Here is a 24088-nt window from a genome sequence, read left to right on the forward strand (position 1 = left end):
TTTTTGTATGATAACCCGTCATGTTATGTATTTTTAGAAAGGTATTGAAAAGACCTTTCCAATGAGCCTAAAACATCGAAGATCTGACAACCATATCAAAAGGTATTAGCACTTAAGAGTGATTTATAAACATTTTGGAGGCCGGATCTCAGATATTTGGATGAAAAAGTAGTAAGAATCTATCATGCGACCCATCATTGTATTCACTTTTTTTAAGGCTGGATCTCTTCTTTGCTTTTATACTAAAATGGGAATTGAAAAATTATGCTCAACATTCAAATGCGTTTTTCTCAAAACGCACGGTTTGCACATGATGCTTTTTGAAATGTTAGCACGATTTGACAAATTTGAGTATTGAAGGAATGCGAAAAAAACAAACCAGCATCTTCAAAGTGTTGACATTAAACCAAAATTATGTATCAGCCTGGTGCTAGTTTATGTTAGCTTAAATTTTAAGCCATATAGTTTTTTTTAAATATGTTTAACGGTGCACATCAACCAAATTTTGCAACAAGATTTTTGTTACAGATATTTTAGTATTTTCGAAACTACGGGAACTAAATATATAATTTTTTATTCATCCATTAAAGTACTGTTTTCTAAGCAATTTACAACAAAATTTTCCTATTTTTACAATCTGATTGTTGCAGGATTGGGTTCGTAAGTTTTTCAATTTTGGAATAAGAAGACAACAATTTCCTTTGTTGCTGTGCACCCTTAAAATCAAGAAATATAACAAATTTAAATTATATTTAAGACAAAGATGAATTACCCCTCTATTAAAGAATGGCAACAACTTTCAATAAAATGTTATGATGAAATAGAAAAACAAAACTGCTGGCAGAAGGTTCAAACACGACGGTTAATTTATGCAAGATCTCTCAACTCAACAAGATTATAAATAAAAAGCGCAACCGCTTATAACTTCGAAAGTAAGTCTCGTAAGAAGTAAAGAAACAACCATGCGGATCTGTACAATGTTAGTGTGCCTTATTATCATGATGTTCCCAGATGTCCTGGCTGCTCATGTTCCCGAGGGTTGTGTCAAGTTGAAAAATCACCAGATGGGCTTATATCTGGTCAAGTCCAACGTGAAGCACGATGCCGATCGACGCCATGTGACGTCCCGTACCAAGAATCCGGAACGGTGGACCATCTACAAGGACGAAAAGTATCCCAACCATTACAAAATTAAGCACGAAGAGCTCGGGGAAGATTTGTTCGAGTCCGTCCAAAGCTACAACGGAAATTACATCTTCACCTGGATTCCGAAAAAGTTGATCAACGATGGTGGTGCTTCGTGGCACATCTACCAGAGCAGTCCGGGGTACTTTATTTTGAAGAATAAAAAGTTCAGCCACTGTTTGAAGTGCCTAAATGTGGATAATATGATGGCGGCTGATGCCGGGTGTGATACCTGGCGCCATGAGTGGGCGATTGAAAAGTGCTAAATTTAGATTGAAAATTGTACTATTTTATCAAATTGCGTGAAGTATTTACAAGACCGTCTGCTGTGGGTGCATACATTCCTAATTAAATAAAAGTCTGTCAATCTCAGATGTATTTAATCAAGTACAATTCCAGCTGTAAAAATAAAAATAAAATCTCACAATTGGAATATAAAAGAAGATACCAATTTTAATTCAGCAAAAAAAAAAAAACAAGTAAAGATGAAAACTTTTTTCTTAGTGCTTTTCATGATTCCAGCGATGTTGGCCGAACACGTTCCCATGGGCTGTGTGGAAATACAAAATCGTGACAGTAATAAATTTCTAATTAGCTCGAACACCCACGACAGCGACCGTCGCCATGTTACGTATCGAAAGTTTAGCGAACAGTGGAAAATTTCGAAACTTGGATCCAGCTACCGAATAAGGCACGCAAAGCTGAACGAAGAGCTGTACGAGTCCGAGCAGAGCTGGAACGGCAACTACTTGTTCACGTGGATCCCGAAGAGCAGTGTCAAAACTGGAGGCTGGCAGATTTATGGCAGTGGCACCGAGGGTTATTTCTACATCAAGAATGAACACTTTGGCCACTGTTTGTACATGAAAGGGTATGGGAACTGGATTTACGCTTATGATGAGTGTCAAGGACCGAAGTATGAGTGGAAAATTTATAATGTAGACACGTGCAAAAACTAAAATGAACGACCATGAACTTACAAAGTGTTATACTAACAGGATATCGCTTCCAATAAATTACAAATTATAATTTCAACTACATTGTGAAACCATACTAAAAACCTATACAGGTAATTCTCCGCCAACTCACACAGCAGTTGCCCCGACCCCTCTTCGATTTGCGTGAAACTTTGTTCTAAGGGGTAACTTTTGTCCCTGATCACGAATCCGAGGTCCGTTTTTTTGATATCTCGTGACGGAGGGGCGGTTCGACCTCTTCAATTTTTGAACATGCGAAAAAAGAGGTGTTTTTCAATAATTTGCAGCCTGAAACGGTGATGAGATAGAAATTTGGTGTCAAAGGGACTTTTATGTAAAATTAGACGCCCGATTTGATGGCGTACTCAGAATTCCGAAAAAACGTATTTTTCATCGAAAAAAACACTAGAAAAGTTTTAAAAATTCTCCCATTTTCCGTTACTCGACCGTAAAATTTTTTGGAACATGTCATTTTATGGGAAATTTAATGTACTTTTCGAATCTACATTGACCCAGAAGGGTCATTTTTTCATTTATCTAATCTAATCTAATCTAATCTAATCTAATCTAATCAGATCCTAGCGCAGCCAATCTTTCGAAGGGATCCTGGAGAGTGCCTTAGGTTAGATGACGCCTAGCACTCTTCTTGTCATTTATTAACATTTGTAGTGCGCCATTGCATTAGAATGTATTGAAACATCACAAGCGTTAAAGCGGCCAGGCCTACTGCGTAAAGCCGTATCGCAGAGATGACTCGTACGTAATTGGGTTGAGTTTGAGCACTGAGTGTTCGAACAACAACACAATTCTGAATCGACAGGGGAGGAAGAAGCGTGGGGACACACCACCATACGCTCCGAGATTTTGGTTTGAATTCGTTGGGAGCACCATGCTAAGAAGGTTTGGTACTCCGGGACCCTCTGGGATGGGACATTGTATTTCCACGAATGCCCTGGACACTAACTGCCGTGGTTATAGCGCCACAACTCGCTCTCTGTAACAGTATTCCTAATTCCAGTCCACGCTCACCAAGTCGTCATGGCCTAGTGGTTAGCATTTTTGCTTACCAATCCAAAGGACGGAGGTTCGAACCCCGCCTCGAGCGACTTTGATTTTTCGTTCATATTCATCATTTCAAATTTATGTGTTCTTAACTTTCTCGTTGGGAGCAGATGGGAATCGAACCCAGAATCATTAGCTTACAAAGCGAACACCGTAACCAGTCAGCCACGGCCGCTCCTATCCAGAAGGGTCATTTTTTCATTTAGAACAAAAATTTTCATTTTAAAATTTCGTGTTTTTTTTAACTTTGCAGGGTTATACTTTAGAGTGTAACAATGTTCAACAAAGTTGTAGAGCAGACAATTACAAAAATTTTGATATGTAGGCATAAGGAGTTTACTTATAAACATCACGAGTTATCGCGATTTTACGAAAAAAAGTTTTGAAAAAGTTACATTTTGCGTATCTCTTTGTTTCGTCGTCCGTGTCTGTCGCGGGTGACCATGAACGGCAATGATCGATGACGACCAACTTTTTCAAAACTTTTTTTCGTAAAATCGCGATAACTCGTGATGTTTGTAAGCAAACCCCTTATGTCTATATATCAAATTTTTTGTAATTGTCTGCTCTACAAATTTGTAGAACATTATTACACTCTAAAAAATAACCCTGCAAAGTTAGAAAAAAGACGAAATTTTAAAATGAAAAATTTTGTTTTCTGGGTTAATGTAGATTCGAAAAGTACATTAAATTTCCCATAAAATGACATGTTCCAAATTTTTTTACAGTCGAGTAACGGAAAATGGGAGAATTTTTAAAACTTTTTTAGTGTTTTTTTCGATCAAAAATATGTTTTTTCGGAATTCTGAGTACACCATCAAATCGGGCGTCCAATTTTACATAAAAGTCCCTTTGACACCAAATTTCTATCTCATCACCGTTTCAGGTTGCAAATTATTGAAAACACCTCTTTTTTCGCATGTTCAAAAATTGAAGAGGTCGAACCGCCCCTCCGTCACAAGATATCAAAAAACGGACCTCGGATTCGTGATCAGGGACAAAAGTTACCCCTTAGGACAAAGTTTCACGCAAATCGAAGAGGGGTCGGGGCAACTGCTGTGTGAGTTGGCGGAGGATTACCCTTATTGTATTAAAAAAAAAGCAAAATTAAGTTATTTTTCAGCCATTAAAACATATTAAAAAAAAACAAAGTTTGAAATTACGTATATTGAGAGTTTTGTAGCGATAAAAAGTCAATTGAAAAAATCTTTATTTGTTTTCTGTGTACCTATGTTTTCAGAAAATTCCTAATCATAACCTACAATCTTTGCCAAAGATAACAAAACGTTCGGAAAATGCATTTTTTTGATATCTCGTGACGGAGGGGCGGTTCGACCTCTTCAATTTTTGAACACGCGAAAAAACACATGTTTTTTAATAATTTGCAGCTTGAAATGGTGATGTGATGGAAATTTGATGTCAAAGGGACTTTTGTGTAAAATTAGATGCCCGATTTGATGGCATACTCAAAATATAAAAAAAAAACATATTTTTCATCGAAAAACAAAAATAAAACAGTTTCAAAAACTCTGCCATTTTGCGTTAGGCCGCTGCAAATATTTTTTAAAGTTTATGTCCCTCGACTCTGACCAAAGAGTTAAGAAAATAAAAAAAAAGTAAAAAATAAAATAAATTACGAACCATGGCCAATTTGATTTTTTTGCGAAAAAAAAGTTTTTGCGGTGCGGTACATCGGAATTTCATAAGAATTCTTAACATTTTTAAACGAGCCCAAATATGGTAAATATGATTTTAATTGCAGAAAAATGCATTTTAAATTGTTTTCAGTTGATTTGACTACTAGATTTCATAAAAAAATTTAAGTTTTAAAAAATATATTTTTTTGCCCCCTGCTTTTTCGGACCAATTAAGAAGGGAAGGGGGGAACAAAAACTTTGAAAAATATTTGCAACGGCTTTACTCAACCGTAAAAAAAATTGGAACATGTCATTTTAAGGTAAATTTAATGTTCTTTTCGAATCTACATTAACCCAGAGGGGTCATTTTTTTCACTTGGAACATTTTTTTTCATTTTAAAATTTCGTGTTTTTTCTAACTATGCAGGGTAATTTTTAGAGTGTCATAATCAGGGCTGCGGAGTCGGGTCATATTTCAAGCGACTCGGACTCCGACTCCAGCACAAAAAATTTAGCTTACTCCGAGTCCACCTATTCAAGTTTGGACGACTCCAGCTCCGACTCCACAGCCCTGGTCATAATGTTCTAAAAAGTTTTAGAGCAGAATATTACGACAATTTTGATAAAAAAAAAAACATAAGGAGTTTGCTTTTAACCATCACGAGTTATCACGATTTTACGAAATAAAAATCAAAATATTTTTCAAAATGGCGATGCAACTGTTTGAAACATTGTAGAAATCACTGCAGCACACAATGTATAATATTTATTTATTGAAACATGCTGTATGAGCAAATGCAGAAACTGTAAAGATTTAGATTTGAAATTCCTGCTGAACAAAACATTACATTGTCACACATAGTAGTAGCTTGCCTCGGCAGTATAAAAAGAACACAAAATAGGCAAAACTATAGTTTGATAACAACGGTTTTTGCAATTAAAAGAAGTTTTTCAAAAATGAAAAGTTTACATTTTCTGTTTCTGGCACTTGTTCTACTTGTAGTGGCCCTGGCGGCAAATGTCCCAACGGGATGTGTCACGATCAAGAACCGTCACGAGGGTAGATTCCTGGCCCATTCCATCTCAACCCACGACAAGGATCGGCGCCACGTGTCGTTCTGCACGGATCCGCAGCCGTGGACCATAACGGCTGAGGGGGCCAACTTCAGAATTAGGAACAACAAGCATGGCGAGGAGTTGTTCGAGTCACAGCAAAAATTCAACGGAAATTACGTGTTTCTTTGGATTAAAAAGTCGATCATAAACGATGGAGGAGCGTCGTGGAAAATAACGGACAGTGGCAATCCAGGGTACTTTCATATAAAAAATGTTAAATTTCCTCACTGTCTCTATACGCAAGGAGGTACTGACTGGGTTGCGGCTTATGAATCCTGCGATACCGCCAAATATGAATGGAGAATTGTAAAGTGCTATAGTTTACATTAAAAAGGCAATAAATTCGTAGCAAATATTTTTTGTTGGCAAATTTATTTCTTGAATAAAAAAATTTTTCAGCCAAATTTATGTTTTCATGTAAATTTGGCTGAAAAAAATTATTATTCAAGAAATAAATTTGTACAAAACGGCTGGTACAATTTTTTTTTGAAGTTTCCGGCACCACCGGAATTTTTTCATACATTTCGAAGGTTATAAAACAAATTTTTGAAAATACTAAAAAATGTCAGAAAGTTACGTTCAGTCCAGACTCGATTATCCGAAGCCTCGATTATCCGAAATTTCGATTATCCGAAGGTTTGTATGAGACTTCGGATAATAGAATCACGAAAAAAAATCGTATTTTTTTATTTTCTTTTCTTCGAGTTCGGTGACCCCATTTTAGGCAAATTTGAATGGTTAATTGCCTGTAAAATAAATAAAAAATGCATTTTTCAATATTTTATCATTGCCATTTCGACCGTTAGCTTAGATTTAAAAATTCTAAATCACTTTAGAGTAGTTTAAGGGTCATACTAAAGCTCAACAATCGAAAATTAGACAACGAAAAAAAGTATTTTATTTTCGTGATTCGATTATCCAAAGTTTCGATTATCCGAAATGAAATCTTACCAAGGCCTTCGGATATTTGAGTCTGGACTGTATTTTCGGAAAAATACTCAAAATTTCAGTTTTGACAATATGGGTATTAAATGATCGTGATTTTTCATACATTGCGATAGCTATAATATTTTTTTTTTTTGTGAAATAGTAAAAATTACGGCTTTTTTGAAAAATACTACGTCTTTTCTGAAAAATACTAAAAAAAAAGTTTTTTTTTCAAAAAAAAAAGTAGCCTGGTGATAATTTTAAGTGTTTTCAAAAATTGTGTTATAGTTTTCGAAATGTATGAAAAAATCCCGATCATTTAATACCTATAATGCAAAAAACATAAATTTTTAACATTTTTCCGAAAATACGTAGTTTTGGGAAAATTTTGAGTATTTTCAGAAATGCATGAAAAAATCCCTTTCATTTGATACCCATTAACATTACATTTTCCAAATACAGGAAAAATACGAAATTTGATGGAAATTTTCATGTAATTATAATTTCAATGGATAGCTGACATCATCTCAATTCCAAAACACTATAATTTTTTGAAGTTTGGATGATTTTTCATAGGATTTACATAGGACAAAAATTAATTGAAAGTAATAGTACCTTTATTATTTTTAATTTTTCCCTTCATGACAAAAAATCATATTTTTTTCCGAAAGTGAACAAAATCTTAATTTTTTGACTACCCTATCACGGTTTGGGCTTCCTTATGGCCAACATAAAATATGGATTTTTGTCGGCCAAGGAATCTAAACCAAGGGTCACTCGCGAGCACAAATCGAACACGACTCAAAACTGATCTGATGATTTCCTACCGTGTGTCACGTCCACACCATTCGCTACACTGAGCAAAACTCCCACAGCGCATCGAAGTGTTTCGCTCACGATCTGGCCCTGCTATACAGAGCACTCAAATATCAATTGCAAAACACTTGAAATTTCAGTGATTGGCCATGAAATAATTTCAATAGCCAAACACTTGAATTTTAAACGGTGTTGAAAAATAATAGTACGTACAAGCGATATACAGGTTCTCGCTTGCTAGTCGTGCACGCTACCACTGCGCCGGCCGGCCAGTTGAAAACGGGAGAGTTTTTTTGTGCTACTGGTTCTAGCCTTCGATAAAAGTCACGCTAAAATCAATCAGTGAAACACATTAAATTCAAGTGGAAAATCACATTGACTTTAAATATTGCCTGTTTTGGGTAGATCTTACACACAAAAAAATATTACTGTAATGACAAAAGTAACTTACTTTTGAATTAAAAAGTTGTCAAAATTTGCTGAAGGGAAAGTTTTTTTCTTGTTTAAAAAATGAAAACTTTTTCTGCTACAGTTTTTGAAAATCTCCTTACTAACTGATTCAAAAGTCTTAATTTTTAATACGACTGTATAATTTCTTTCATTTTGACGTTCTCGTGCAACCGTGTACGCCTAAGTTCCAAATGTAAACAAACATTTTGGTGGGTCCGGTGGTGCCTGGTGAGTCCAGAACACGAATCAAAGCCGACCGCGGCAGCAGCCAGGCTCGGGTGCGGACACCTTCGTAAGCCAAACAGCAGCAGCGAAACGCCGGCGAAGGAGGGTGGTGCTTTAGTGGTGCTTGTGCGGGACGAGGTCGAGGGTTCGAAAAGGCCATGTCTGCAGCTTCCTGCAGGACCTGCAGCTGTTTCACGACCGGAATGGGTTAGAAGGAAGCTTGGGTGTTTTGTGATTGATTTTGTTTGTTTTTGTAGGATGGGAGGTAGGAATGTGGATTCGAACCGGTTGTATTCGGTGATGGTGACCCGGGGATGGTGGTTGATGGTCAATCCCCACGAGGACTGGGACGAGATCATCGAGGAGATGGCGCTGCCGACGCGTTGCGTGAACAAGGAGATTGCGTTGAAGAAGAATAACATCCGATTTTTTGACAAGTACGAGAAAGGATCCGACGAAGAGGAGGACGGCAAGAAGCGGCATAATCGGAGGTGGTCAGCGCGGATGTTGCACTCGATGTCGGCGGTTCACAATACCGGTGAGTATTGAGAATGTGTGCAGTGGCTAGCCAACTTCCCTTACTTTCCATCTCTTTTAGCAACTTCCCGCCCACAAACGCTCACATCGCGACGGCGCAGTTTCAGCTGGGGACAGCGAGAATGAAAAATCTGTGTCATTGTGGAAGGAGGATGAAGTGCTCGAAATCAAATTCCGTTCCGAGGGCCTCATCAACCCCATGTTCCTGATGCGCTTCCAGGTTCTGGAACTCCCTGTTCAGGCACTTCACTTCTCAGCCGGGAAACGTCGACCACCCTTCCCGAATCAACAGCCAACTTCTCCAAACCTGTTCTGATGAAGGCCGGCAATGGACCATCCTGTTCGCTACTTTGCTGTCGCGCGTCGAAACATCCATCCGGAACCGTCCAGCTTGGGGTCTTCGGAAGTTACCGTTAACGTACCGTAATAATCGGTACAGCTTGGACTCGGATATTAACTAGAAGCGATAAATACAATAACAACATGTTTTTTTTAACTTACTGTTTAAAACTTTTAAAAATAAATATAAAATAAAGCACATTTTTTTCTGAAATTAACACTGTATTATTAAATGTTGTTTATTCTTGCCATAAAAGGTTTCTTTTCCAATTAAAAGTAAAACACTTTTACCGATACAACGATTTTGTTCCATAAATGCATGATTGTATCAAAAACTTTTCAACTTTTAAATTAAAAAGTTTGAACTTTCTACGAATATTCACCAACGCGAACTTTTAATCCAACGAACGATCTTTTTAAATTTAGAGTATTTTTTCTTTGTGTGTAAGATCAATTTCAATTGATTATCGTGTGAGCAGCAGCGCCGGGAAGATGGATTTTTATGGCGTTCTTTTTGTGCTGTATTCGTGATCGTGTTCATGTCGAATTATGTGGAAGGTGCGAAGCCGCGTTTTAGGATTCTTGTGTCTTTGTTGTTTAATTTGTGTTTCCATCTGGAGTATTAGTTTTAAAATTATTTTCATTTTTTACAGCTTCCTGGAATTATTTTAAATCAAATGTCTACATGTAAATTTGTCTACTCACTATATGATTTATTTAAATGTTCATAATATTCCTTATCCTATTCTTTTCCTGTAATATACCATCTCCTCATACCATATATGATCAAACTGCTTAAATTAACGAAACTTTCTAAAACAGCATGGGAACCATCTGGAGCATTTATATTTTAAATAACTGTTTTTTTTTACAGCTTCCTGGAATCATCTTGATTGTAGTTATTATATTTATTATATTTATTTTATTTACTATATTTATTATATTTATAATTTATCATTATTACAAAACTATATGCTTATTAGATAATACACTACAGACTCACATTTACACTTACAAACATTCAAATCATTAAATACATTACGCACTCAACCATTTTCATCGGCCCGATGAAATTCCCCTAACCCCCATTCCAAACCTCCCAAAAATATTCCGTTCACTTTTAAAAGTCGCATGGGTTCCCTGCACTTTTGCCACTAGTGAACAACAAAAACATCCCCTCCCAAATCCCCACGGGACTGTATGGGCGTAGCCTTGGAGCACAGTGTGGAAATTTACGTTCTTAGATATTCTTGGTTGTACCGGGCAGCAATCAAATTGTCTAAAAATATTGAATTGACCATTGTGGCACCCCCTACAGCGTGGTGCAGACCCGTTATGCTATGCTATGCTATGCTATGCTATGTGTGTAAGATCAATTTCAATTGTTTTCCTTATCTCTTTGAATAGTTCAAAACACTGGGGCAAATTCATGAGCAAAAGCTTGAGTCACCCGAATGAAAATAACGTGTCAAAAAATACCAAAAATTCAATCGCCCACACACTTGAATTTGATAGTGGTTTGGATTGATGTTGAAACACAAACCAATTAGATCTATGATGTATCTTTCAAGTATTTGGGCACTTGAATAAAAAGTGTGGCGTATTTTCAGTGTAGAGCAGTTCTCGACGAAATCGGTCTTTTTTCTTAAATTTTAATTTTTGTATTTTTTAATCTGACTGAAACTTTTTTGGTGCCTTCGGTATGCCCAAAGAAGCCATTTTGCATCATTAGTTTGTCCATATAGTTTTCCATACAAATTTGGCAGCTGTCCATACAAAAATGATGTATGAAAATTCAAAAATCTGTATCTTTTGAAGGTTTTTTTTGATCGATTTGGTGTCTTCGGCAAAGTTGTAGGTATGGATATGGACTACACTGGAAAAAAATTATACACGGTAAACAAATTTTTGGTGATTTTTTATTTAACTTTTTGTCACTAAACTTGATTTGCAAAAAAAAACCCTATTTTTATTTTTTTTATTTTTTTATATGTTTTAGAGGACATTAAATGCCAACTTTTCAGAAATTTCCAGGTTGTGCAAAAAATCATTGACCGAGTTATGAATTTTTTAATCAATACTGATTTTTTCAAAAAATCGAAATTTTTATCGTAAAAAATTTTCAACTTAATTTTTTGATGTAAAATCAAATTTGCAATCAAAAAGTACTTTAGTGAAAGTTTGATAAAGTGCACCGTTTTCAAGTAATAGCCATATTTAAGTGACTTTTTTGAAAATAGTCGCAGTTTTTCATTTTTTTAAATTAGTGCGCATGTTTGCCCAGTTTTGAAAAAAATATTTTTGAAAAGCTGAGAAAATTCTATATATTTTGCTTCTTCGGACTTTGTTGATACGACCTTTAGTTGCTGAGATATTGCAATGCAAAGGTCTAAAAACAGGAAAATTGATGTTTTCTAAGTCTCACCCAAACAACCCACCATTTTCTATCGTCAATATCTCAGCAACTAATGGTCCGATTTTCAATGTTAAAATATGAAACATTTGTGAAATTTTCCGATCTTTTCGAAAAAAATATGTTCAAAATTTTCAAATCAAGACTAACATTTCAAAAAGGCCAAACATTCAATATTACGCCCTTTTTCAAAAAAGTCACTTAAATATGGCTATAACTTGAAAACGGTGCACTTTATCAAACTTTCACTGGAGTACTTTTTGATTGCAAATTTGATTTTACATCGAAAAATGAAGTTAAAAAATTTTTACGACCAAAATTTCGATTTTTTGAAAAAATCAGTATTGATTAAAAAATTCATAACTCGGTCAATGATTTTTTGCACAACCTGGAAATTTCTGAAAAGTTGGCATTTTATGTCCTCTAAAGCATATCAAAAAATAAAAAAATTAAAAATAGTGTTTTTTTGTAAATCAAGTTTTAGTGATAAAAAGTTAAATAAAAAAATCACCAAATTTTTTTAACCGTGTATTATTTTTTTCCAGTGTAGTCCATATCCATACCTACAACTTTGCCGAAGACACCAAATCGATCAAAAAATTCCTTCAAAAGATACAGATTTTTGAATTTTTATACATCATTTTTGTATGGACAGCTGCCAAATTTGTATGGAAAATTATATGGACAAACTAATGATGCAAAATGGCTTCTTTGGGCAAACCGAAGGCACCAAAAAAGTTTCAGTCGGATTAAAAAATACAAAAATTAAAATTGAAGAAAAAATACCGATTTCGTAGAGAATTGCTCAAGTCTCACCCAAACAACCCACCATTTTCTAATGCCGATATCTCAGCAACTAATGGTCCGATTTTCAATGTTAAAATATGAAACATTCGTAAAATTTTCCGATCTTTTCGAAAAAAATATTTTCAATTTTTTTAAACCAAAACTAACATTTCAAAAGGGCCAAACATTCAATATTACGCCCTTTTAAAATGTTAGTCTTGGTTTAAAAATTTTGAAAATATTTTTTTCGAAAAGATCGGAAAATTTCACGAATGTTTTATATTTTAACATTGAAAATCGGACCATTAGTTGCTGAGATATCGACATTAGAAAATGGTGGGTTGTTTGGGTGGGACCTGGGTGATGAATAGAGAAGATGCGTAACGTGATTTTCGAATGATCCCACTTTGTTTACATCAACAAAGTAGGAGGATGTTCAAGCAAAAGCATGATTTTTTTATTACTGGTAAATGAGTTTTATATTCAGTAGTTTGTGTTTTATTTTGTCTAGTTTTTGGCATTTCTGGCTGGAAAATTGTCGCGTTTCGATCGGTTAGAAGAGGTTTTTCTTTTCTACGGTTGACGACGATCTGCAGCGAGAGTGTAATTCTGTGATGTCGCAAATAAATTCCCTGGCTGATTTTGGAATCCTGCAGCTCTTCCTGATCCAGCGAAAAACCATCGCTAATTCTAGCGAAGCTGATCCAACAAGCAGTGAAGATTTTCACTAAACCATGTTTTTGAACGGAATCAAACAATAAAGACAGCTTCTGGATGGATACAACCGCATCGACTCCATAAACAACTTCCATTCATAATTATTTAAAAAAAATACGACCACGCCTTCAACTTTCTTAAGGTCTCTTGACTTCAACCCCAGGTTCTCAAAAACCAAAAAAAATTCATTCTTGCAAAAAAAAAAAAAAAAGATCGGTCACAATACTCTCTACTTTTGGCGAACAGTAAATTGGTTCCACTTTGACAGTTCAAAATTGAGGCCGTTTTGCGAACCTCTATTCAGCACCCAGGGTGGGACTTAGAAAACATCAATTTTCCTGTTTTTAAACCTTTGCATGGCAATATCTCAGCAAGGAAGGGTCGTATCAACAAAGTTTAAAAATGCAAAATATAGAAAATTTTCTCAGCTTTTCAAAAATATATTTTTTCAAAGGTGGGCAAACATGGGAAATAATTTAAAAAAATGAAAAACTGCGACTATTTCTAAAAAAGTCACCTAAAAATGGCTTTAACTTGAAAACGGTGCATTTTATCAATATTTCACTAAAGTACTTTTTGATTGCAAATTTGATTTTACATCGAAAAATGAAGTCGAAAAATTTTTGCGATCAATTTTTCGATTTTTTGAAAAAAATTAGTATCATATGATTCAAAAATTCATAACTCGCTCAAAGATTTTTTGCACAACCTGGAAATTTCTGAAAAGTTGGCATTTAATGTCCTCTAAAACATATAAAAAAATAAAAAAAATAAAAATAGTGTTTTTTTTTGCAAATCAAGTTTTAGTGACAAAAAGTTAAATAAAAAATCACAAAAAAAATTTTTAACGTGTATCATTTTTTTCCAGTGTAGTCCATATCCATACCTACAACTTTACCGAAGACACCAAATCGATCAAAAAATTGCTTCAAAAGATACAGATTTTTGAATTTTCACATATCATTTTTGTATGGACAACTGCCAAATTTGTATGGAAAATTATATGGACAAAATAATGATGCAAAATAGCTTCTTTGGGCATACCGAAGGCACCAAAAAAGTTTCAGTCGGATTAAAAAATACAAAAAAAAATCGAATGACCGAAATTTGAGAGAACTGCTCTGTACTCAAAAGACTCTCTTTTGTGCTCTCTCTCTCTCAAATCAAATCAGGCAGTACAGCAATGGCTCAGAGAGACCGCGCTATTTCGCTCAAAGCCGACTTAAAACATCGATCGGTTTTGTTTTGATCATTGATTAAACTGCTTAAAATCAATGTTATCAAAAATGTTTTGCGATTTTGTTGTGTGCACAACAACGAACACACATATGACAGCAATTTCCACGCTCTATACAAAAAAGTTTTGTTTTGTTTGAAAATTGCATACGAGGGAGGGGGTCTGGAATTTCAAAAAAGTGTCCACGTGGTTTATGGATGGTCCCTGTGAAAAATCAGGCGTTATAAAATTGAATACATAGACAAACAACTATCAATTTACATAAACGAGACAATAATTTACGTTTGTTTTTGTTTGTACTGAATTCTTCTTTGTGGTTTGAACAGGTGATTTTTTTATGGAAAAAACTAGTACAAAGCAGTATAAAACAAAGATCAGGTTTCACTTTGTTCAGTAAGGAAGATCAGCAAACCATGCTTAAAGTACGAACCTTAATTTTCATTCTAAACCTAACTTCCATCGTTTTGGCCCAAGTCCCAACGGGATGCGTGAAGATCCAGAGCCGCGCATTGACATATTCCGGTGCGCTAATAAAATCTGACCACCATGACAAGGATCGTCGCCACGTGTCGTTCAACAGATGGGGCGAGCCGTGGATCATCACGAAGGTCAAGGACGACATGTACACAGTAAAGCACGCCGGCACCAAGGAAGAATTGTTCGAATCGGTGCAGAAATGGAACGGGAACTACATTTTCACCTGGATCCCGAAAACGATCATCAACGATGGTGGGGCTTGGTGGAGAATTTACCCCAGCAGTGATGGGTACTTTCACATTAAAAATGTGAAATTTAATCACTGCTTGTACGCGAAAATGGTTGGCGACTGGGTGGCCGCTTATCCTGAGTGCAATAGCAACAAATTCGAGTGGAGAATTTTCAATGTTAATGAATGTTAATGTTGATGAAATTTCATTTGATTGATTGATTGGTTGATTATCAATAAAATACAGGATTCCATTCTTTTTGAAAGTGAAAACCTAACTTAATTCACCTACGTGGTTGGTGCCTTCCTCACTCCTAACTAGGGTTAGTGAAATTTCACGGTTTCACGGACAGCGTGAAATCCGCGAAATTTGTCTTTTTCCGCGAAATCCCGTGAAATTTTATGTTTGTGTGAAACTGTAACGATTTTTCTCAAAATAATTTATCAAAATCAAATAAGAATAAAAACAATCTTATGAACTACTGTAGAATTAAGCGAGTGAATACCCTGGTTTAATTACTAATATAGGGTTAGTGATTTTTTACGATTTCGTGCCGCTTGACATATTTAACGAATGCACCAATGCGCAATATACCACCATTCGGTCATCAGATGGCCAGTTGGAACCGGTTCCATGGTCCCCGGAATCCTTGCCTACATCAAGTAATTGCAATGAACTATGTTATAAGGCATGTTATAAAAGAAAATGATAAAGTTTAGCATTGTTTGATGTAAAAAAAATGATTTTTGCCCAAAAAAAACAAATCCCCGAAAAACCTACCCCAGTGCAATCCGGAATATCTCCGGTAATCCTCAACCTTATGTTTCGTCCTTTTGTCTGTGTAAACTAGAAGGAATTTCGGATCATTTGCAACCGGAAGCGTTCAATTTGGTCGGTTCTATCAAAAGTTAAAAGATGTTTAAGATAAAAAAAACCACCTGAAAAATAGTACCCGAGCGTACAAGTGTTAAAATCTCGCCTCAAAAAGTATTGAAAGAGTTGCCAGATCGATTCGACCTTATATTCGAACACACATTTGTATAATAACTTTTGCACTTCTTTTCGAAACATAATTTGGATTTATTTTGAAACTCGAACTATGGGACCCTAAATCGAGTCAAATGCAACTAGAAAACTGAGTGACAATTTTGGTAACAAACATACACACATAACCACATACGGACAGACATTTGTTCAGTTTTCGATTCTAAGCCGATAGGTGTACGTGAAGGTGGGTCTATGAGCTTTATGTGAAAAGTTCATTTTTAGAGCAGGATTATAGCCTTGCCACAGTGAGAAAGGCAAAAGAATTTATTCAAGAATATAAATTCACACACTCCTCGTTCAAATTGATTAATTTTTACACTTGAACTGATGAATTTGCCACTCGTACTCCCAACCATCGCAGCCAGCGTATGCTCCAATCCACAGACCAACTCCCTTCGTGTACAGACAGTGATTAAACTTCTTATTTTTGATGTGGAAGAATCCCCGCGTTCCAGCGTACGAAATGCTCCAGGTGGCGCCACCGTCGGTAATCTTCGACTTTGGTACCCAGGTGAATACGTAATTACCATTGAAGGTCTGCTGGGACTCGAACAAATCCTCCTTGAGCGAACCATGCGTGATCCTATACTTGTCACCTTCCCTCGTGATGACCCATTGCTGAGCTTTCTCATCGTACGCTATGTGGCGGCGATCGGCGTCGTGCTTTTTAGAACTGATCATAAATCTGTCGATCTTACGATTTCTGATCTCCACACATCCCACTGGAACTGATTCCGACTTCACTAGTATCGGAACTAGAACCAGAACTAGCCATAATAGAAGCTTCCAATTCATTGTTGGTGGCACTTGCTTGACCTGTGACTGAATCAAATGCCGATGGAACCCTTTTTTATAGTCTGAAAAAGACTAATTGTAAATGTTTTAATATCGTACCATTTGAAGTATACATTATCTTTGTACATTTGAACAAATGTTACAATCATATAACAGTTACATCTTGATGTTTACTGGTTATTCAAACAAACCAGTCGTCTTTTTCAGACTATAAAAAAAATCCATCGGGCACTTGATTCAGTCACAGGTCAAGCAAGTGCCACCAACAATGAATTGGAAGCTTCTATTATGGCTAGTTCTGGTACTAGTTCCGATACTAGTAAAGTCGGAATCAGTTCCAGTGGGATGTGTGGAGATCAGAAATCGTAAGATCGACAGATTTATGATCAGTTCTAAAAAGCACGACGCCGATCGCCGCCATATAACGTACGACGAGAAAGCTCAGCAATGGGTCATTACGAGGGAAGGTGACAAGTATAGGATCACGCATGGTTCGCTCAAGGAGGATTTGTTCGAGTCCCAGCAGACCTTCAATGGTAATTACGTATTCACCTGGGTACCAAAGTCGAAGATTACCGACGGTGGCGCCACCTGGAGCATTTCGTACGCTGGAACGCGGGGATTCTTCCACATCAAAAATAAGAAGTTTAATCACTGTCTGTACACGAAGGGAGTTGGTCTGTGGATTGGAGCATACGCTGGCTGCGATGGTTGGGAGTACGAGTGGCAAATTCATCAGTTCAAGTGTAAAAATTAATCAATTTGAACGAGGAGTGTGATTCAGGTAAAAACATTCTTTTGATATGATAAAATTTAATAAACTTTTCGTCAAATAATTATGGTTTTTTTCGCCCTTTTTGTGATGACTCTTTGATTTAACGTACTTGTAGGGTATTGTTACTGCTGGGCTATCCGCCACTATATAGAACAGGGATGCTCAAAGTTTTTGGAGGCCGGGCCAAATTTGAAGCTCAAATGAGCTTGCGGGCCAAATTTACAAAAAAAAAAGTTTTAAAAAAAATAAGTTATTTTAATTTAAAAGATATAATTTCTGTCATTTAAAAAAAATCAATTTAAAATAATAGAAACCACAAAATAACGGGTTTCTATCGGTATTATTGATTTTATTGTTTCAGGTATTTGAAAAAAAAAGTTTTTAGCTGAATGTACCTGTGCTTTTTGAAAAAAAAAGTTTTGTTTTTATATTTCAAAAATGGTGACATCACATGTTGAACAGTTCATCTAAAGGCGTAATTTTATCAATAAGTTAAGTGTGGCTAATGAAAAATCGTTGAGAACCAGAATTTCGACATTTTTTTTTCATCGAAAATTCACTAAAATTCATTTTTTTAATTAACTCAAACATGCTTAAATGATTTGCAATGCAGAGGAATGCATATTTAATTAATTTCAGCTGATTTCACTTAATCTTCATTTTTTAAAAGTTTTGAATATATTTTTGCTCCTGGTTTTTCGAGCCATTTTTATAAATAATGGGGGAAGGATGGGTTGATCGACGAATGCTTTGTAAAATATTTGCAACAAACTTAATCCTCCGATTTCCACATTTTGTCTGCCTGAATCAGTTGGTAGTCAATCAGATTCGTTATCTAACTGTAATGAGTTCGAATCCCGAAGGAAGATGTAAGTTTGAGGGTCAGTTCATAAAAGGGTCATTACGACTTGCAAATTAATAAAGAAAACTTATATTTTTGCAACTATTACAGCATTCTACCTAAGTCAAACTTAAACGTTTTTTTTTTTTCATATTTCCAAAAAAAAATTATGAAGGTTTTGACGATATTGACTAGTTTCACTCACATTGAAACGTGTTAAATTGTTTTTATTATAAATTTTTTTGAACAATTTATTTGTATTCAAAAGTGGGGATCAAAATATTGATAAATCATAAGTTTTTTTTTTATTAACAAGAAATCAAAAAAGATTAGTATATAAAAGTTTAAAATAAACTTTAATTTTAAAAAAAGGATTAAATCACTTTACAAGTAGTCAACGGGCCATTTTACATGATCATTCAAAATGGGTCCGCGGTCCACAAAAAATCACCTCGCGGGCCACGTTTGGCCCGCGGGCCATACTTTGGTCACCCCTGATATAAAACTTGGCTACGAAAAAAAAAACAGTTTTTTTGGTATCTAACAAAGTGCTTTGTTATCCTGGTCATGTCTGTAACATAACCACGTGCATTTTTGTTCAATGCATCAATTTATCAACCCCTCTGCAGACCAAAGTAGGGGGAGAGGGGGTAATATGCACCCCCTTAGGGAAAACTGTGATTTCTCAACCATTACAGCATTACTGTGGAAGAATTTTGTTCGATGTTCTAAAACAACTATTATTCTTCGTCATCCATGTGAAAAAAGTCTTAAAAAACCTCAAAATTTTTCGAAAATATCAAATACCTAAAAAAAATTTTGATTCATTTCAAACAACCATGCGGGGCATTATGCACCGCAACATTGGGGCAAAATGCACTACAACAACGGGATAAAATGCATCACAACATGGGGCAAAATGCACCGGGTAAAAGCAGTTTTCACTAGTCACCACTAGATGACACCGCTGTTTTTACAAAGGAGTTTCACAGCGGTGCATTTTGCCCCGACCACGCTTTTTTCAGAAAATTTAATTAAAACTGCATTTTTTTTATGTTTTTGGACTCATCTATCTACAGAAAAGTGAAGATTATGGCAAAAACTACATACCTCAACACTAACAATAACAATAAATGCTTATTATATTGTCCAAAAATCATAATGAAAGTTCAATGAAAATTAGATTAAAACACAACATTTTAAAGTTTTGCAAATAACTTAAGCTGTTTTTATACTACGATGCTCAATTTTTTCCAGCATGGTTAAGCAATGTTAAGCTTCCAATTTCTATGATTTTTTCCCCGGAAAATTCTTCCAAATACCGAGAAAAGCAGGGGGTGCATTTTGCCCCGGGGGTGCATATTACCCCCTCTCCCCCTACGTAGATTAGTAAGGTAAGGCGGGTTTTCCAGCTGTCAATATAGTTAGTTAGCACGAAACTCGGATTTAATATGGAGATTTTCAGAAAAGTGAAAATTTGACCATTTTCCGGGCAAATTTCACTGGATTTGTTTCTGTAGGGTCGATAAGCGTGCCAAACTGAATCGAAATACGCTTTTAAAACAAAAATATTTTTCCTAAAAAATAAATTCAGCTAAACGCGTTTTTCGGTTCAGTATGCTTATCAACCCTACAGAAAAAAATCCCGTGAAATTTGCCCGGAAAATGGTCAAATCCGGGTTTCGTGCTAACTATTTTGACAGCTGGGAAATCTCGCCTTACCTGATCTAATCTACATACCTTGTCTGCAGACCACTTTGACGGATCAAGGCTGAAGCGACCATCTTGAGTCTGATTCTGTCGGTTGATTTTCCTGGTTTTCAAAGGTAACTCCGATTAGTTGTATTGAAGATGGTCAAAAAAAAAAAAAAAGAAAAAAATAGAAAAAGATATGTTTGAATTTATGTGGGATTGCTAAAACTAAAACAGGTCATGGTTTGTGAAAGGCCTCATAAGTAACTCTCAAGAACAAGCATGATATCTTGTTTTAAAAATCTGAAAAGCTACTGAGAAAGCTGTGTTGATTTTTTTAAATAAAAAATACTTAAATAGAGTCAGTAGCAAACTCTAGTGCAAACAATTTTCTAACAATGTTTCACAGTTTGTATAAGATGTAACACGACAATCGGTTATTCGTTCAAAGAATAGTATATATAAAGAAAGCTCCAATAAAATCAGTTTAGTCACTAGAAATACCAGCAATGATCGGTAAATTTGTACTGTTTCTAGTTCTGGTTGAACTTCCAGCAGGGCTGGCAAACCCCCCAACGGGATGTGTAACAATCCAGAATGTATATCACAAAACATTTCTCACGCAAAGCTACAAAAAACACGACAGAGATCGTCGCCACGTTTCGCTGTTTGGAGTGTCGGAAAAATGGAACCTCGCCAAAAAAGGAAACGAGTACCGATTTCGGCACCGTACCCTCAACGAAGAACTGTTCGAGTCCGAGCAGACCAGCAACGGAAATTACGTTTTCACCTGGGTGCCGAAGGCGAGTGTGACTGCCGGAAAGTGGGACATTTGGCCGGGTAGCAAAGCTGGGCAGTTTTACATTCACAACACCAAATTTCAGCACTATTTAAGGGCTTCCCCTACGGTGAGCTGGGTTGGGGCTTACAAAGATAGAACCGTGGATGGGAAAAGTGAGTGGAAAATTGTGAGCGTCAAGTGTTGAAAACTTAGAGTGACATCAAAAAATGATCAATAAAATGACAGTTGAGCAATTCTCTACGAAATCGGCTGATTTCGACAATTTCTTAATTTTTTTATTTGGCTCAAACTTTGTGGGGGCTTTCACTATGGCCAAAGAAGCTATTCAGTGTCATTGGCTCACCCATACAAGTCTTTTTACAATTTTGGCAGCTGTCCATACAAAAATGGTACGTAAATATTCGAAAATTTTCTGATCAATTTGGTGTCTTCGACAAAGTAGTGGGTATTGATTAGGACTGATTAGAAAAAAATAGGTACACGGAAAAAAATCTCCTCGAATTTTTAATTGGCTATTTTGTTACAAAAACTCAATTTCCCAAAATACATTTTTTTAATTTTTGAGATTTTTTGATATGTTTCAGATGATAAAACCCGCAACTTTTGAGCCATAGAGAAGTATAGTTAAACATTTTGCCGCCAAGTATTTTTTTTAAATTGCAATCTTTGGAAAAAAACGAGATTTTAAACAATAAACTTTTTGACCTTATATTAGGGGAGAGTGGGGAGACTTGATCCCCGGGGAGACTTGATCCCAAGCCTGTATCTCGTCAGCATGTGGGTAAAACAATTAGCTTTGTTCTAGAAAGTTGTGCGAAATTGACTAAAACTCATTGTAGAAAACAAAGAAAAAAAATAAAAAATGTTTAGATTGAGTTACACACATTTTTCGAAGAAGTGCTGCAAAAAACTTCCAAGAGATCTTTTTTCTTTGTTTTGATAAGTATAGAAAACACTCAAAAATTATTCAAAAAAAATATTTTTATACATAAATTGTTTGATAAACATATCAACTCTAAAACCCTTACGCATTTGACGTTAATTTTATCGTCATACTATTTTTACAATCAATTGACATTTCACAAAGGCCAAACATTCAATATTACGCCCTTTTAAAATGTTTGTCTTGATTTGAAAATTCCAAAAATATTTTTTTCGAAAAGATCGGAAAATTTCACAATTGTTTCATATATTAACATTGAAAATCGGACCATTAGTTGCTGAGATATTGACGATAGAAAATGGTGGGTTGTTTGGGTGAAACTTAGAAAACATCAATTTTCCTGTTTTTAAACCTTTGCATTGCAATATCTCAGCAACTAAAGGTCGTATCAACATAGTCCGAATAAGCAAAATATAGAGAATTTTCTCAGCTTTTCAAAAATATTTTTTTCAAAACTGGGCAAACATGTGCACTAATTTAAAAAAATGAAAAACTGCGACTATTTTCAAAAAAGTCACTTAAATATGGCTATAACTTGAAAACGGTGCACTTTATCAAAATTTTAGTAAAGTACTTTTTGATTGCAAATTTGATTTTACATCGAAAAATGAAGTTGAAAAATTTTTGCGACCAATTTTTCGATTTTTTGAAAAAATCAGTATTGATTAAAAAATTCATAACTCGGTCAGTGATTTTTTGCACAACCTGGAAATTTCTGAAAAGTTGGCATTTTATGTCTTCTAAAACATATCAAAAAATAAAAAAAATTAAAAATAGTGTTTTTTTGTAAATCAAGTTTTAGTGATAAAAAGTTAAATAAAAAAATCACCAAATTTTTTTTTACCGTGTATTATTTTTTCCAGTGTAGTCCGTATCCATACCTACAACTTTGCCGAAGACACCAAATCGATCAAAAAATTCCTTCAAAAGATACAGATTTTTGAATTTTCATACATCATTTTTGTATGGACAGCTGCCGAATTTGTATGGAAAATTATATGGACAAACTAATGATGCAAAATGGCTTCTTTGGGCATACCGAAGGCACCAAAAAAGTTTCAGCCGGATTAAAAAATACAAAAATTAAAATTGAAGAAAAAAGACCGATTTCGTAGAGAATTGCTCTATAGTTTTCTAGTTAATTTTTGGCTTTTCTTTAAACATAAGTCAGTCTGATCCAAAGATGACATTTTTTAAATAATTTGTTGTGTTTTTTTTTTGTATTTTCTCGAGCAGTTGAAACGGGTTTTCTTAAGTCATTTTCTTTGATTTTCTTATTGGTTGAAATATGAGCAGCTCTGAAAAAAAAAAAAAATCAAGTTTTCGAATATAAGCCGTACTCAATTCAAAATTCATGTGAGTTTCCACATTCTTTCAAAATGAGAAGTTCTTGACAATATTTCCTATTTATAATTTTCTTGATTTTTTGTTTTTTTTAATCATGAGTTGTTAACCACCAACAAAAATTGTGATGTTTTGGATTCCTTCGATATCTTGAATACGGGTAATTCTCTACCAACTCACACGAAAACGGGAAAAGTTGCCCCGACCCCTCTTCGATTTGCGTGAAACTTTGTCCTAAGGGGTAACTTTTGTCCCTGATCGCGAATCCGAGGTCCGTTTTCTGATATCACGTGACGGAGGGGCGGTACGACCCCTTCCATTTGTGAACATGCGAAAAAAGAAGTGTTTTTCAATAATTTGCAGCCTGAAACGGTGATGAGATAGAAATTTGGTGTCAAAGGGACTTTTATGTAAAATTAGACGCCCGATTTGATGGCGTACTCAGAATTCCGAAAAAACATATTTTTCATCGAAAAAAACACTAATTTTTTTTTTAAATTCTTCCTTTTTCCGATACTTGACTGTAAAAAAATTTGAAACATGTAATTTTATGGGAAATTTAATATACTTTTCGAATCTACATAGACCCAGAAGGGTAATTTTTTCATTTAGAACAAAATTTTTCATTTTAAAATTTCGTGATTTTTCTAACTTTGCAGGGTTATTTTTTAGAGTGTAACAATGTTCTACAAAGTTGTAGAGCAATTACTACAAAAAA

General features: G+C 35.2%; 5 protein-coding genes across 5 annotated transcripts; 4 read left to right on the top strand and 1 right to left on the bottom strand.

Annotated features, from left to right (window-relative positions):
- Positions 1-836: 836 nt before the first annotated feature.
- On the top strand, positions 837-1491 carry LOC120431618 (uncharacterized). Its single transcript, XM_039596727.2, has one exon. The coding sequence runs from the start codon at positions 963-965 to the stop codon at positions 1449-1451; it is 489 nt and encodes a 162-aa protein (XP_039452661.1). The 5' UTR covers positions 837-962; the 3' UTR covers positions 1452-1491.
- A 4273-nt stretch (positions 1492-5764) lies between these two features.
- LOC120431620 (uncharacterized) lies at positions 5765-7038 on the top strand. Its single transcript, XM_039596729.2, has one exon. The coding sequence runs from the start codon at positions 5819-5821 to the stop codon at positions 6305-6307; it is 489 nt and encodes a 162-aa protein (XP_039452663.1). The 5' UTR covers positions 5765-5818; the 3' UTR covers positions 6308-7038.
- A 1239-nt stretch (positions 7039-8277) lies between these two features.
- On the top strand, positions 8278-9390 carry LOC120431615 (AT-rich interactive domain-containing protein 2-like). Its single transcript, XM_039596724.2, has 2 exons — positions 8278-8933; positions 8994-9390. Exons 1-2 carry the CDS (start codon positions 8654-8656, stop codon positions 9056-9058), a joined length of 345 nt encoding a protein of 114 aa, XP_039452658.2. The 5' UTR covers positions 8278-8653; the 3' UTR covers positions 9059-9390.
- Positions 9391-14808: 5418 nt separating this feature from the next.
- LOC120431617 (uncharacterized) lies at positions 14809-15847 on the top strand. The gene has a single exon (XM_039596726.2). It carries the CDS (start codon positions 14838-14840, stop codon positions 15321-15323), a length of 486 nt encoding a protein of 161 aa, XP_039452660.1. The 5' UTR covers positions 14809-14837; the 3' UTR covers positions 15324-15847.
- Positions 15848-16484: 637 nt separating this feature from the next.
- On the bottom strand, positions 16485-16973 carry LOC120431614 (uncharacterized). Its single transcript, XM_039596722.1, has one exon. It carries the CDS (start codon positions 16971-16973, stop codon positions 16485-16487), a length of 489 nt encoding a protein of 162 aa, XP_039452656.1.
- Positions 16974-24088: the final 7115 nt, after the last annotated feature.

Source organism: Culex pipiens, chromosome 2, assembly GCF_016801865.2.
Source record: "Culex pipiens pallens isolate TS chromosome 2, TS_CPP_V2, whole genome shotgun sequence".
Taxonomy (NCBI): domain Eukaryota; kingdom Metazoa; phylum Arthropoda; class Insecta; order Diptera; family Culicidae; genus Culex; species Culex pipiens.

What these genes read in the sequence shown, in the direction of transcription:
- LOC120431615 (XM_039596724.2), top strand. Translation starts at nt 8,654, where the DNA reads ATGGGAGGTAGGAATGTGGATTCGAACCGGTTGTATTCGGTGATGGTG. An exon ending in GTCGGCGGTTCACAATACCG is followed by an intron (nt 8,934 to 8,993) that starts GTGAGTATTGAG and finishes CATCTCTTTTAG; the next exon opens with CAACTTCCCGCCCACAAACG.
- LOC120431620 (XM_039596729.2), top strand. Translation starts at nt 5,819, where the DNA reads ATGAAAAGTTTACATTTTCTGTTTCTGGCACTTGTTCTACTTGTAGTG.
- LOC120431614 (XM_039596722.1), bottom strand. Translation starts at nt 16,973, where the DNA reads ATGAATTGGAAGCTTCTATTATGGCTAGTTCTGGTTCTAGTTCCGATA.
- LOC120431617 (XM_039596726.2), top strand. Translation starts at nt 14,838, where the DNA reads ATGCTTAAAGTACGAACCTTAATTTTCATTCTAAACCTAACTTCCATC.
- LOC120431618 (XM_039596727.2), top strand. Translation starts at nt 963, where the DNA reads ATGCGGATCTGTACAATGTTAGTGTGCCTTATTATCATGATGTTCCCA.